Source organism: Vanellus vanellus (genome assembly GCF_965231255.1).
Source record: "Vanellus vanellus genome assembly, chromosome: 8".
Taxonomy (NCBI): Eukaryota; Metazoa; Chordata; class Aves; order Charadriiformes; family Charadriidae; genus Vanellus; species Vanellus vanellus.
This window is the reverse complement of record NC_138913.1, coordinates 14,176,365-14,192,221: the sequence shown is the minus strand read 5'-3', so window position 1 is coordinate 14,192,221 and position 15,857 is coordinate 14,176,365. Positions and strand designations below refer to the sequence as shown.

General features: G+C 50.3%; 1 protein-coding gene across 3 annotated transcripts in view; it reads right to left on the bottom strand.

Annotated features, from left to right (window-relative positions):
- Positions 1 to 13,793, bottom strand: part of CCDC50 (coiled-coil domain containing 50) — a 48,977-nt gene extending 35,184 nt beyond the window's left edge. For all 3 annotated transcript variants that reach the window (XM_082486886.1, XM_082486887.1, XM_082486885.1), the window contains exon 1: positions 13,625 to 13,793. In XM_082486886.1, the coding sequence (XP_082343012.1) occupies positions 13,625 to 13,673 (49 nt within the window). In that variant the 5' untranslated portion in view covers positions 13,674 to 13,793. The remainder of the gene's footprint in view (positions 1 to 13,624) is intronic.
- Between the last annotated feature and the right edge of the window lie 2,064 nt (positions 13,794 to 15,857).

The following is a 15,857-nucleotide window of genomic DNA, read 5'->3' as shown; positions in this document are numbered from 1 at the left end:
GAGATGGGGCCACCTGCAACTCCCCAGCAAGTTTGGGGACGCTGGCAAGTACAGAGCACTCGCTCAAGACTAGAACCAGCGCCCATGGCACTGAGTCAAGCATGACCGCAGCTGCAAGTAAGGCCAAGGAAACCAATGCTCCGTCCTTGAAGACACGCATCCAACAATGAGGCAACTATGAAACAACTGGAGATGCAGACCAGGCAGGCATGGTCTGAAATGAAGCTCCATCGGCGCTAGTCCTCCTGCCCTGCCCAGTCCCAGCGTGGCCTCAGCACACTCATTACCAGGTATTATGTGCACTGGGTTTGCGCTGAGAAATAGAATGGTCCCAATGACAACGGAGAGACTCTTAATTCCTCCTTGTCAAGAGGCTTTAAGGGGGAAAGAAATATATTTCCTTATTCCCTAAGGGTATGCCCAAAAAATGAAAGGTAAGATTAACGTTATGTTCACCGCTACGAAATAACCTGACTTCCCATCTCCAGGCCCTGGCCGAGAGCCATCAGACAGTCAAACAAGCAGCAGGGGTGCAATCGCAGCAGCTACAATTGGCAAGTCCAGTGAAGCGCGAAACATTAACAACAGCTTTACCATAGCCTGATTAAGCCAATCTGCCTTGGCACAGCAGGGAGCGGGCCTGGGATACGTGCTTCTGGCACAGCTGTGAAAGGACAAAAACGCCAGTCCAGGAATGCCAGGCACTGCCACCGCCAGCAGAGGTGCCAGCCGGGGAGGACGAGGGCAGAAATATGGCTGAAAGCACCATCCTTTGCAGCAGTGGTGGGCTGCAAAATCCATGCGGCAGCATGAAAAAGTGTCCTCGCTCGCTTGAGGGATCCTGAAGAGCCTCTCTGCAAGCTCCGAGCACAAGTCGTCTCCGCTAGTAGAAGATCACCCCAAAAATATGCCCTTCTAAGCATCAGTGCATCTGAGGCTCTTGCAAGCAGGGTCGCAAGCCCTGCCTTTATGGCTGAGATAAGAAAGTCTCTAGGTACAACAACTTGGCAAAATTTCATGCAATAACCTTTTTCTTTTTATATTTTGCCATCTGCCTCACTAGCTTTCTCCAGCATTACCTCAGATTCATAGCTCAGCATTTCTAACACCAAACTGCTTCAAAGAGAGTGAGGTAACCACAAGAGAGGAGCAAAGGCAGCTTTAAATGTTGCTGGTGATACTTCGGTGTGTGACAAAGAGGCAGTGAATGTCCAGGAATGGGAAGCGCGGATGTGCACTGGCTCTACAAAAGGCCAAACCCCAGTGGCTTCTCAAGCAAGGCTTACAGCAAAACACACCCCACACTTCTGCATAAAGTCTTAGACCATGTTTTGACATCCACCGAAAGGCCCAATGGTCCCCTTGGTTCACGTGGCCCCTCTGACATCCTCTGGGATACCAGCCAGTTCAACAACCCAGGGACCACACATGCGTGCTCCAAGCATTTCCTTTTGGGTCTCAAAAAAAAAAAAAAAAAAAAAAAGAAAAAGAAAAAAAACCCAACAACTATCTTTTGCTTCCCACCCCCTCCACTCCCAACATTTTCCCATCAGCATCATGTGCTGGATAATTCACAAAATAAACTAGAAGGTGTGAGTCATGCTTAGTTTACAGCATCTGCAGTTTTTGAATCCTGAACTGAAGGACAGGAGGGAGAGGAAAGACAGGAGGGACACAGGAAAAAACAGTTTCACCAGCTAAAAATCACTTCTTAGGGCCTACAGAACTGACAAATTAAGCAGCAAGCAGCAAGTACAGCCTGTTACAAGCCAGCAGTCTCAGGAAGATGGTGAGTTATGAAGATCCCTGCAGATTAGAAAGCAAGCTGGGACCTCATAGAGACTCTTACCAGCAGGGACTGGCCAGGCCACTCCAAGCCAGGTAAGCCCTCCAAGATTTGCAGGTTGTTTCCTTGAAACGAAACCAACATGACCAAGCAGCCACCCAACTGGAGGCGAGAGGCTACCCAGAGGGCAATTTCCAGAAGAAATATGCAACTGGGACGTTTCCTTCTCAGCCCCAGCAAAGCTGTTCTGTGAGATACATGGCCTGACTTCAGCACCTCTCATTTCTGTCCTGCCTCTCCCATCACACCAGGAGATTCCTGAGCTCCTGCTACCACACACGGGCGCCGACGAAGGCTGGCCAGGACACGTCTCAGCTGCTGCAGCTGCAGTTACACAGACAGCATTCCTAGGACCTTGTTCACCAGGCACCATCAGTGCCAAGGACATCAGAAAACTCAGCAGGGAGAAGGTGGCTCCGAGGCAGACAGCAGAGCTGGGCAGCCTGGGGAAGGGAACAATTTCTGCTTCTCAGCCACAGCACCAGAGCATCTCACCTAGCTGCGAGGCAGCACGAGGAGACTGGATGGCCCCATGGGGAACCAAACTGAGGGGTTTCAGCCTAATTCTTAAAAGCATAAACATGCAAAATAAAAAAAAAATATTGCCAAAGAACCATGGGGTTTTTGTTGGCAGTCTTAGCCCAGAAGCTAAGAAGAGTTTGGGATCTGGGAAGGAGGTTATCCTCTCTGCTCTAATCTGATGCCTTGAGGTCAAGGCCATACGAAGTTTGTGCTCTGCCTGCACTGTTCTCCAACAACAAGCTCTCACCTGCACAACAATGCTTTAAAAAGGAAGACTATATATATTTTGGAACCAAATCCTCAGAACATGAGTCTACTTTTTAACCTGCCTTGAAATAGAGATCAGCAGCATTCCCAAAACACCTTCTCTGAGGCTACTAGTTTGGTGTTCTCACTGCTGTAAACGTGCCTGCACACCGTACCGTAGAGCAGTCCTCAAGCTGAGAGAGCATCTGCTGAACCCTCCAAAGCAGAAGGTGATGTGCTTGCACGGTATAAACTGGAAGCTGGAGGTACCCAAGATCACAAAAAATAACACCATAAGGGAGCTCAAAAGGTAATCCTAGAGCATGCCCCAGCCACAAAATCTGATAAAATTTATCATTCTGCCTTTATTATAGAAGGCTGCCATCTTTTTTGTTATTAGATAATGATACTGCACCCTACATCCTTTCATCTGCAATCTTTCTAAATAAGAGCAACTCTTCTTATCCCCCCAAGCTTCACTTTTGACCTATGGGTTGTATTTTAAAGACCATGTCTTTGACTTCCAGAAGCAAATGTTGAGTTGAAGCACTTCAAGCTTGGACATACAGGCATACTTGAAAATGACACTGAGCCTTAAGGAGTACTGGCACCCATGCTCTGAAAATTCAGCCTTTTCAGCCAGGTCCAGCTGGGTCCCCAGATATGAGGTACTCCGAGTCACAAGAAAACCCTCCAAAACCCCTCAGTTCCATAGCCAACATTGCTGCTACAGCTGCTGCCTCCTATTCCAGAAATGTCTGTGCATTGAGGGGCTGAATACATGCAGTATTTTGCCACTCTAAAGCAGAAAACAGATTTATAAGCCACCACATGTGAGCCATTACCTGCCAGCCTCAGAACACTATTATCTCTGTAGCTTTTTCTTGTGTGCCACAGTGTCCATCAGCCTGCACAGGACTATCTAGATGCAAAAGGTCACCAGTGAGCTCAGACATCGCGCTGTGGACCCATCAGTAACATCCAGGTAGACAGGTATAAAAACCTTAAGGTAGATATATTGGTCAGGGATGGCTTGGCTAGTTTGACACCACAGCCAAGTAGTAGACCCCAAGCAGCCAAACACACACGTCACTCAATATTTGAGACATAAATGGGTCTGAGTGTGGAGGAAGATAATCATCAATGAGAACAAAAGTTGCTCCTGTAGTCATCCTCTCCAGCATCTGACACAGCTTCAGTTGACTCAGCCAACACCAGATGTGCAAAATGAACAACCAACAATAAAGACAGGGATAAGTTTTCCTAGCAGTCAACTTTCACCACTGCCTCCAAATCACGGATCACAGCAAAACAAACAACACTGCCTCCAACAGCTGTGTTTTATCCTCACTTTGCCCAAGGGCAAACCACCACACAGGTCAGCAGCAAACGGGGCAGGATTCACCTTTACCAAGAGAGGTCAAAATCCTTGGCTCACACAGATGTCCCTATGAGCGCTACTGTAGCTGTGAAACATGCCTCCAGCAATGTCCCATGGATCATATGATGCTATCCTCTTCTGGAGGTTTTTTTGTTTCTTTTGCAGGATATCACAGCAGTTTTAGTTTTATGCCCAACACCACTCATTTAAACTAGTGTAAAGGAGGGGGGGAAAGAAAAACAGTCTCATGCACAACTCAAAACAGCCACCCACTCAGAAAGCTGCTCAGGCGTGGAGTTTGCATCTCAAGAGATTTGCAGTATATATACTCCCTTCCCCCACACCCATCTCAACACTGATCACCATATTTTGCTTTGACCTCTTTATTTCAGCATTTTAGGCAATTTTATACTACACAAAACTCTTGGAAGGACACGCTGAATTTCCCAGATAAGTGCAACTTCTGTTCTCTGCTAAATGCAAGCCTAAATCCCTTGCTCAGTTCAGTAGCTTCTCTGCCGAGAGCCGGCAGGTCCACTTTGTGGTTCAGGGCGCCTTTCAGGAGCCATGGCACCCTGGATCTCGGATGCTTCACCAGCATTTCAAAGCCCTCGGTGTCAGGCTGTGGTGAATAAGCTCATACAGCAGCTCCAGAGAGACAGGCAGGCAGCCGGGAAGAGAGATAATTCAAAGTGTCAGCTCTCCCAGGCTTCTCTTCCAGCTTAATCCTAAAAGGTATTGTAGAAAAATACAAGGGAGAGGGGATTCAAAAAGGGAGCTCTCGGTGCCCTCTGGTACAAGTTCATACACTCTCTTTGGTGACTGTTTAGGCAAGGCTGACTGCTGACGCCCACACAGAAGGTGCCAAGTGCCAAAAAAAAGTTCAAGTTCCTCTCAAAACCCCACAGTGTGGTTTTACACCGCAGGGACCCACAGTCATAAGGTGGAACAAGCATCTCTGGAGAGAACAAGTAGCAGAAAGATTCCCTCAGAGATGCCACTTTCTTTTCAGCCTTAAGACGACTAGAGCCAAGAGACCGCTCCGAGGCTTGTACCTAACTAAACCAGAGCTGCAGATGGAAGGATGGACCACAGCATCAGTGCACATTCGAACATGCCAGGATTTATTCATCCAGATCAGATACCAAGAGAAGCAGCAAAGCTCCAGCAGAACGGGCCTCAAGGCAGCCACTCAGGCTCACTGGAAACCTGGCCAGCTGCTGCATTCGAAGCTGGAGGTGTCTGAACCGATCCTGCAATCGGCTCCAGTTCTTGCAGATTCCCATCAGCTTCCTTTTTCCTAGAAAGGTGGCTGCAGAGACTCCTGTCTGCCACCCGCTCAGTGGCTGCCAGTGCTGCAAATCTACTCCGCAAGAAATATCACCCTTTCCCTAAACAACCGAGGATGCTCTGCTTCGTTTCAAAAGCCCTTTTTCTTTGCTCCACCAGCTCCTCGGGGGTACTCTCCCCCCTCGCTTCCTGCATTTAAGTTCTCCAGGTTTATTAGTCAGCTCTGGAGAACACAAAGTACCAAAGCTGGCCCCAGATCAGTCAAACCTTCACATCCATCTATAGCAGTCACAAGTCGGTAGAGCTACAGCAATACACGTCCCCCTTCCTGTCACAGCCTTGCGTTGGCACACTGCCCTTAAAATAACTACGGATTTAAAACGGTGGCATAAGAGGGCAAGAGTAAGTCCCTGGCCTCTGGGACCAGATGGGCTGGGAGGCAGAGCTCCCAGCGTCGACCTGGAGCAAACCGCTTTGTGGCAGCTGTGCCCGCAGCTCACGTGCGCTGCCAAGCACAAGGAAGAAGCAGGCTGGCAGCCCTTTAAATGCCTCCTCTCTGAGTGCACAAAATGAGCTGCAAGTCAGAAGTAAAACTTTTGCTTTGGGGGCTGAATCACCTTTCAGTGATATTGTATACTCATAGCTTTAAAAAAAAAAAAAAAATAGAGAGAGAGAGAGAACTAAATTAGGACTTAACAAGTCCACCTGTTACATGGCCAGAGCTGATGCTCTGAGCAAATCCAACAGCCTGGAGTACCGGGTAACTGAGCACAGTGATTGGAGCTGGAGACAAACCTGCCTATTGCACCTTGTAGGATCAGGGATGTGAGGAATGCAGGCAGGGCTGTGCAGCCCTAGCCAAGGACCCAGCCTCTCCAGCGCTGCAAATAAGGTCAGGAGAGCCCAGCCTCTTCCCAACACCAACTTCCTTCGGAAACCTGGCGCCGACGGAGTCGCCTGCAGGAGAGCACAGCCCTGTGAACAGCAGTGCTCTCTGCATGCCACAAAAACAGCCAACACCCTGGCGGCTTGGAGAATTCCCAGCTCTCTCCCCACTGTCCTCCACTTCTTCACTCCAGCCCCCAGCAGCACTACCAAAGGCTCCCGGAGGAGATGGTTACTTTAAGACATAAATCCTCCCCATCCCACCAGCCTGCACCCCAATAATAAAACTAACTTCAGAATAGAGGGAGAAAAAAATTTCTTCCTGCCAGTACCTCACAATTAAGGTTTGCCATATCCACAACAGACATATACAATAAGCTCAGATGCTTCTGCAATGCAAAGCTGTTCTGCTGAGTGGACAGGGGAGAAGTTTTCCACCCAGACCAGGGAAGGCTGCCCCAAGCCAGGCCAGCGCTTCCCCAGCCCACCTGCCAGGTCAGTGGTGACAGTCCTCACAGAAGCGAGGAACACTCCCTGCCAGGGCACACTCCAGTCTCTTGGCCTATCCGGCTGTAAAGGGCCAAAGCTATACGCACCACATCTTTTGGAGAGATTTCTGCAGAAAGAAAAAAAATACAACTCTCGCTGCCAGGAAATATTCCTGTTTTCATAAACTTCCTTCCTCCCTTTTGTCCCATTACTTCCCAGTCAGCCCTGTCAGTGTCCTTAAGGTATGCCTGTCTCTCAGTGCCTTCAAATATTTGCTCATTTATGTCCTCTTCCCCTTTGTCATCACTTACTGAACACCACATATTGAGCCCACATAACGTTTCCTCTTAAGCCAATTCCTCCAGCCACCAAATCTTGGTTCCACTGGGCTGGGAAAAGAACAAACCATACCCATGTGCATGCAGGAACTCAAAGTTTTACTGCACAAAGCTTTTTACACCTCCTTTGAAAAGAGAAGTGAAGAGTGACTCACTCACAAACCCACTTCAACTTTCTGTCCTGAAGAGCACTCACCGCAGGCAGGGCTGTCAAGAGTCCACGGACCAAACCGCTACCAATCCAGGCCTGAGTCAAAAAGACCTCACTATTTTTATTTGGCTGACAAAGCATTGTGGTGGTGGCACCGTGGGTTGGTGTGCAATTAAAATAATCATCAGTTGAGCTTCCGGAGCCTGAAACAAAATCCTTGGGCAGAGGCAGAAGGGCTGTGCCGGGCTTCCCAGCAGGCTTTCATCCACACCTTTTTCCCCCCAGGGAAAGTAACATTTCCGGCAAGCTTAATTCACAAGGTGCCCGGGGTTACAGGGTAGATTTTATGAGCACCCAGGCCTAACTGGTCTCCTTTGCTCAATGCAAGGTTAAGGACAGCCCTGCCTTGCATCTCTTATACATACAGCATGATGCTGCCCTCTTCTTTTTCAACTCCTCAATCATTTATCAAAGCCAGAATCATACTGTAAAGATACATGAAGAAACAGAGCAGATGAAAGACTAGTTTAATCATGGCTTCCTTCGTATGTGACTTCAGCTGTCCTCAGTTATGGATCTCTGTGGGATCTCTCTTTCCAGCCCTGCTAAACGTCTCTCCCAGCTGCTGTGCAGTGCCAAGGCCATACAGCACTCACTCGCTGAGCTGCGTGGTATCTTTTCGTATACTGAGAAAGAAAACAGTGGGAAGGCTCCAATTTCTATTTTTAAAAAGGAAGTACAAATGAAGTGTCAAGGGACTTCCACAAGGTCCCATCACGTGTCCCATGGAGGAGCTAGCACTGTAAGGTTAACATGGAGCGTTCCCAACACACAGCTGCCTCTGGGGAGACGGCAGCCCTGCTTTCCCGGTGGAAATGCCCAGCAAATGCCCTTTGCTCCCTGCAGTGCAAGCCACCAGCAGCAGAACAGCAAATATCTTTATCACCTTTTTGGAGAAAGACAAAAGCACAAGCCAGCAGCGAGTGCCACGCCAGAAACTGGACCTAAGCTTCCAGAGTTTTAAGGCAGTTTTACCAACAGACCAGCCTCCTTCCTCAGTCCTTCAGCCTTCAAAGCAGCACTAGGCAGAGGAGCAGCAGCAAGCAAGGGGGAATCCAGCCAGCTGGGGACACCCTGGGAAGGGCACGAAGAAGCAGGGAGGGAACGTGTCGCTTTGTCCTATAAATCACCACATTCATGTGAACTGGATGTCTCTGAGCAAGAAAAAGAAAGGTTATTCCAGCAAAACAGAGAAGTTTCACACAGTGCCAAGGCACATCCCATTGCTTCTTCAAGCAGGGTTTTCCTTGTGCCCAGAGAGAGCACAACTGGCCTCTCCTGCTCCTTGCCACAGCCATCTCCAACTCCCGCCTGGCACACGCACACCCTCTGACACTGCTCATGGCCACAGGAGGTTAAAAAGAGGCCTGAAGACACAGCAAACACCAAGTTGTCTGCAACACATCCCTTGGCTGGGATCCTTACTTGGAGGGCAGTGATGGGTGATGGCCAGTGTCCTAGTATCACAAATCAGGGAAGTCCCCAACCCCCAGGAATCAGAGCAAAACAGACTGTGCCCACTCTTATCCCAGCCCAAGAACTTGTCAGTAGCTAAGGAAACATCTCTGTAGAAGTCATCAGCGTGAGTCTAGAAGCTCCTCTCTGCCAAAAACTGCTTTTTGAGCAATCTTTTTGCCTTGGTACAACCTCCACAGCAGCTCGCAGAGGACAGTGCTAAGGATTTAAGGGATGGGAGGAGGCAGACCTGCTTGCTCAGTTGCATTTTGAAGCTCAGAGCATGAAATATGCTAATCCTGCCCATCTCCTCTGCCAAGCGCTGCAGACCCAGAACAACTGAATGCATAATAAAACTTTCACCCAGCTTTAGCCAGAAGTGAAATGAGTATCACAGCCTCAGCTACTGAATTCATGCATGCTGGAAAAACAGACCTCCTATTACTCAGAAGAGCTGGATGTGAACCAGTGACCTAGAAAGAAAAGCCTGCGTCTATGTCCCATCACCCTCCACCTCCTCGCTGCCCCCAAGCCATCCAGCTTGCCTGAGTTTTTCAGAGCCCTTCCCCAAGGAAGTCACAAAGCAGAAAACCGTGACACTGCACATCATGCCGCAAGGAAAAAAATCTCAGTTGGAGCCAAAGGGCACAGTGCAGGTGGCTCCACAGTGACCTGACTGACCCTCAGCTGCTCTCAACATTGTTGCCCTCATTATATTAATCCAGTTAAAGGCCAACCCTTCCTTCACATGAGTGCAGCTGACACCTCATCCCTCAAACACCAGCCCCTGAAAAGTTCCACAGCAGAATCCCTCCTCACCAGACGCCATGCCAGCCATCAACACTTTCTGAACCCGCTTCCACCTTTGACAGACAGCGAGTTCCTCTCCCCCACCATCCTGTTGCTGGAGCACACACAGGCACTAAAAGCCCTGAAATAAGCAAATAGCATCAGTCAGTCTGTTCCAGGAGAGCCTGTGACACTGCAGCTCAGAGCTGACCCCCTTCCCCTGTCCCTTGGAGGGTCAGCAGCCAGGAGGTTTTCATTGCAGGAGTCTCAGCAAAGGTCGCATTAAGCTGCAGAGGTCAGAGGGAAGGTGCTGCAGTAAGGGGGAAGAGGAAAACTGATGCTTACAGCAAACTTTTATTCAATTTACGGCAACAGAGAGCTAGCCAGGCTGCCTGCCCTAGAGAACGCATTGCCAAGACGGAAAATAAAAGTTCAAGCCCTTCCTGTTTCCCCAAGGCCATAGTCAGAGGTGTACCTTTTGCTACCGCGTTTGGGAAACTGGCCTCTCTGGCAGCGGACTACAACCAGCAGCATTTGAATGTATGAAGCTCCGGAGCCTCAGAAAGTCAAATCAGATGCTTAATGAAGAGTAGAAACCACAGTGCGAGCGTTGTTGCTGTGCCTCTCCAAGCTCAAGTGGCACAATCAGCCTTTGTCGAGACTAGAGCTCAAGAGACAGCAGCATGGCAGGGCTGGTTCTAATGACGGGCACAGATGAACTGCCCTTATACTTCTTTATAGTAGTACTAAAAATAAGATTAAGTAAAAACACACTTAAGCCACTGCAGTTTTCCACAGTTCCGAAGAGCCGTACACTGCTGGAGCAGAGCGCATGGTCACCTTCCCCCCCCACGCCTCCCCTTCCTCTCCTCACAGAGGATTCAGACAGGCACGAAGATCAGGAGCCCCTGGCGAGGAAGACCGTACCTGGGTTCTACCTGCTGCCACTGACAGCTGATGGCTCTCACCGAATGATGGCTCTCAGCATCTGCACTGGACAAGGGACTGAGCCTCAGACTTAGCAGACAGGCATCCCCTTCCCAAAGCCGTGGCCACTGACCTCAGCCCTTTGGCAAGGGCAGCAATAGCAGACAGGACCACAGGTACGTCCTCCAAAGAGGGACAAGGTCTGCACAGCTCCAAAACACCTCCCCAGGAACGCGCCCCGTGCAGCTCTGCCTGCATGCAGGGATGCCTCCCTGGTCCGAGAGTGCTTTGAGATGGCATGGGGACCTGCACCGAAGAGCTTATTTAAAACAGGCAGCCAGGGAGAGGGTATAGCCCTTCCCAATTTTAGCTGCTAAAAATGCATCAGATCACAAGAGATGAGAGACAAATGGTTAGAAATCAAGCAGAGCCCGAGCTAGTTTCTTTTATTTGCTTTATAAGTAAGTAATTAAAATAGTATTTCCAGGATGCTTTTGTGAGCCCAGAAGGCTCACAAATGAGACCTCAAGTAAAAAAGATCTACACACACAGAGCTGAGCAATCCCCTGGGGTGGGTCAAAAGAGCACACAGCGAAAGCTGCTTTGTGAAAAGAGAAAATGTCACTGACACTTGAGAGGCGAACAGAAATACAGGGAGAGAAAAGCAGCCCACAGACTGCAACTAACACCAAAACCTTCAGCAAATAACTTACAAGAGTTTTACTGACCACAGTGGTCAGAACATCCACTTTACTGCCCATGGAAAAATGGCTCTGTAACACCAGACTCCAGCACCGAGGTCTAGTTTATACTAGAAAAAAAGAACGTTTTGAGGGTGTATTTTACACCAGTAAACCCCTGCCCCCAAAATAAACTGGACCGGCTGAAGCAGTTTTCACCAGCAAAATGCCATCTGTATGAGGCCTTCAGCTAACATAAATGCTTTTAAAGATAAAACAGAAAGTAAACAGAAGCAGCAAAGCTTCCTGCAGCACCTAGCTACGGTTATCAGATTTTCACTGCTATCATTGCACTGAAGTGACCTCGCTTGTAGAAGGGTTTTTGAGACCACACCAGAAGGGGAGAACGACGCTGTCCCGCAGCAGCCCCAGTTACCTGCGACCAGGGGGAACCTGGACACAGCACCTCTCCTCCAGACAGAGAGTTGGTGAAGAACAAAGTACTCAAACCAAAACAATGTTCTTCATTGTTAATGAATGACTAAGCTGACCTTTACCCGAAATGAAGAAAGGGAATGTTTTTCCAGAAGGATCAACAGTGATTTCTGTATCAGGAACAATAAATATTTCCCTAGGTATGGAAGGCGATGCATTTCTTTCCTTGGTTGGCATTCACACGGAGCATGAAAAGATCTAATCCAAAGCATAGTTCAGTTCCAACACTTTTCACAACAAAAACAAATGATGTCACTAAACAAAAAGCGTGCAACATGCCGGAGGCTTTGCAGAATGTGGTTCAGGCCTCATGTACTTTGCACGTTGGAGCTGCTCTGGGATGCTGCTTTAATCCAATTGCTATCGGGTAACAACAGAGCGTCATACCAGGACACTCTTGAAACTTAATCCACACTAACCATCGGTGCAAATTTACCAAGGACTGGTTGAGCTCCATTAGAACCCCATAAACATACATTCATTCAGCACGTAAGTAACTCAGACCAGCTAGTTCACTTCAAAAACAAATCAAACTAAATCAAATCAAGGCTACTCAAATTCTGCATAAGAGCGTCTACACAGGGATTTAATTCACTTCAGTCAACCCACTGGAAAGGTTAATTGGATTAATTTTCTTGAGTAACCATGTCTGGACAGACTCTAAGGATGAGATCTTGGCCACACTAAAATGACCAATAACAATTTTGCTAATGACTTAATGGGACCAACATTAATCCCTAAAACTTCAGCATATGGATATTATTTTTCTTCCCATAGCCGTAAGAAGTGAAACATTAAAGGATGACACCAGGTCAAAAGGAACCTCCAGCTCCCTGCATGGACATACACCTTCTACTCTTTGACTAGCTGAATCATCAAATTCATGCTTGCTATACTGCAAGAACTGAAATTTTAAAAAAGAAAAATAAATGGCCGGTGGCAAGGAAAACAAGGTTAAGGAGTTTTGGTTGCATTTAGACAGGTGTGCAGTATTCTCATTACTACAGCATAAACGTAAAATAACTTGATTTTGACGGCGCTTCTACAGATTTAGATCAGTGTCAGAAAGAAGAGGCTCTACCTCGTACAAAGCTTTTCAAACCCAAAGCAGCTCCAGGGCACCTTTAATTAAGCTTAAAGATACACATACACGTGAAGCAGATACTCTCTGCTCCGAGGGAAGCCGAGGCCAACCTGGCACACCGGAAGGCGACTCCGTGTACCGAGCACAGGCTAAACCAGTGGCCAGAGGCAGCCGCTGCCCCTGGACACCCCAAAAGTCAGCGGGGCCCCCCCACAGCCCACCCTTCCCCGACACTCGTGGGGTGCCCGGGGGTTTTGCAGGGTGGAGGAGGCTGCCCGGTGCTCCAAAGCTCAGCGCAGGGCAAAGTCCTCACCGAACCCCCCTGCGCACTAAGTATATTTTTTAAGCGGGACCTCAACGCCGCCAGTCCCCTTCGAATCGCCGCATGTGTGGATAAGTCACAGTTCCGCTCCCGTTTTTCAACCCCCGGAGCGGAGCCCCCCCCCAAACCCAGCCGAGCCGTGACTGCGAGGAACACGTTTGCATGTCAGTAGCCCGAAGAGTCTCCGGGCTGCTTCACACGAGGGTTTATCTCCCGTGGGAGCCCACCCGGGCCGGGCGCGGCGTGGGGAGATGGGGGGGGGGGGGGGATCGGAGCAGAAGCGCCGGCGGCGGCCCCGGCGCAGACAAAGGGCTGCCCCCCTCCCCCAGCGCCGCTCCTCGCCTTCTCCCGGCGAGAACCGGCGCTTCCCCGCCGCCCCGGGGCGCCGAGCCGCCAGCCGGGCGGTGGGGGGAGGTTGGCCGGGGCTGGCCACCGAGCTAACGCCGCTGCTCCCCCGCCGGCCCTCCGCCTTCCTCCCCCCCCCCCCCGCCCACCCCCGATCCGGCCGAAGACAACGCCGCGGAAAGCGGGACCGGCCCCGCCGCACCCCACACAACCCGCCCGATGATCCCCCCTCCCTCAACCGCCCCGTCCCGTCCCGCTCCCCACGCCCGGGGCCGGGCTCCCCCCCCCCCCGCCCGCCCCTTCCCGGGGTGACCCCAACCTTCTTTGACTCCGGGCAGCTTGGAGTGGTCGATACCGATGCCGGCCATGGCGGGGTGGGCCCGGGGCCGGGAGGGGTCGGCTCTCGTCTCTCTCCCCCCCCCCCCTCCCTAACCAACCCACCCCCCCTCACACACACACGCCCCGCGGCTGAGGGCACCGCGCCCCGCGCCACAAAGTTGCCCGCGGATGGAGACGGCGCGCGCCCGGCCGTACGGCGCGGCGGAGGGGACAGAAAGCGGCGGGGCGGGGCGGGGCGGGCGCTCTCCGCCCCCCCTCCCACCCACACACCCACCCCCCCCCGGCCGTGGGCGGAGGGGAGGGGGGGCGGGTTTCTCCCCCTCCCCTTCTCCTGTAGTACTCAAGCCCGAGCTCGGGGGGCAGCCCACGGGAGCGTTTATTTATAGTTAATTTTACTTTTTTTTTTTAATTATTTTTTTTGGAGGGGAGAGGCGGGAGATCGCCCGGCTCTGCCCCTTCTTCCCCATCCCACCCCAGTGCCGCCAGTGTCCCCCGCCAGCCTGGGAAACGAAAACGCCCCCAGGCTGAGCGCCACAGGCGGTGCCCCGAGTCTGTCCCGACGGGCACACGCCAAGGAGGGCAGTGCGGTGCAGAGATTTCTGGCCAAGGAGCACTTCCCCATGTCCCCATGCGCGGGTTAGAGCCAGCCTTCGGCAGAAGGTGGGGAGGACTCACAGCTGCCATCCGCCTTTGTCTTCCAGCAGCGAAGAAACAGCCTGAGATGATGTCCTCTGGGCAAATGGGAGGAGATAAGAGGAAGAGGATTTGGGGTTTAGGGATGTCTGAGCTTCACTGGGCTGTGCTCAGCAAAGCCACTCACTCATGTCAACTGTTTAGTGTTTTGATCACAAATAAGCATCTATCTCAGGAGTATACAAGCAGCAGACAAAGTCAATATTACCGCAGTTGAAATGAGTGGCCTCCAGCTTCTGTTCTGAAGTCCCATGGCCCCTGTGCCACTGGTGGGTACAGGGAAGCAGGGGTGAAGGCAGGGCTGAGCCCGTCTCCTGTTCCCCATCTCCCACAGGCTCCGGGGAGCTCTGTGCCCTGCGAAACTGGGACAGGAGCTCAGAGGGAGACATAGTGGGATGTCAGATCTCAGAAAAAGCAGCAAAGGGAATAATATATCAATTTTATTAAAAAGCAAAGACATTAAAGAAGCAGACTGAAAAATAAGTGATTTCCAGAGGGTTTAGCCATGTGCTATACCAGAATTTTCCTGTCCTGTTTTCTGAAACTCCGGAACTGCCTGTCCTTAATCCTGCCCCTTCCCAATGATGCTTCATCGTCCCCAAAGCAGGTATCCATACACTTTGTCTTTAACCTGTACACAACCATAACGCCTTTACCTTTCCTTCAACCACTCAGCCATTTCCACAGAAAAAGTCCCTGAATTGCCTGTATTTATGATCCCTTCTCACTTACACACATCTAACACACCTCTCCCGTGTGCCACCACATGCTGAGAGCTGATGACCCTTCTGCCTAGAAGGCCATGGCACCCTTTTACCGAGGTGAGTAGTGCACAGGATGACCCCAGCTACACAGGTGCTCCATATGATCATACAGATGGGGATTAGGCACAGGATGGGGACTGTCCCTCCAAGGGGCAGCTCACACAGATTATCTCCTGCCAAAGACCCATCTCCTCCCTTTAATCCCCCGGCCATTCACTCCAGCAATTCAACTGGACTGCTCGCAAATAATCCTGGTGGTTACAGCCAGCTTTATGGTAAGGAAGGGTCTAAAAGTCTATTCCCAGTTTCTCCTTAATTAGAGTTTTTCTGAAGCCAGTATATACCTCTGAACATCCTTCACCCTTTACTAATCAAGCTTTTTGATCCCTGAATAAGCATTTATTATTGGTCAAAAGTGAGGACAGAAGAAGCGGCCAAGCAACCAGGAAGATACAGGCAAAGTGGCACAGAACGTACTGATCTGACACAGATCACAGCTTTCCAAAACTGGAATACGTTTTTTTCCTGCCCTTCTCTCAGTACAAGGTATTCAATACAAAGCAGAAACTGAAAGCCTAAAGTATTCACATTTACACAGCAGCTTTAACACAACAGAGCCAACTGGGTCATAAAGGGTCAGGAATCCTACACTTATGAACACAACTTTTAAGCTCTCCATCCCAGTGATTGCGTGCATTACTCCACGCACACAGCACTTTGCTCTAATCTTCAGTAATGAATTTGGATCATAGTAAG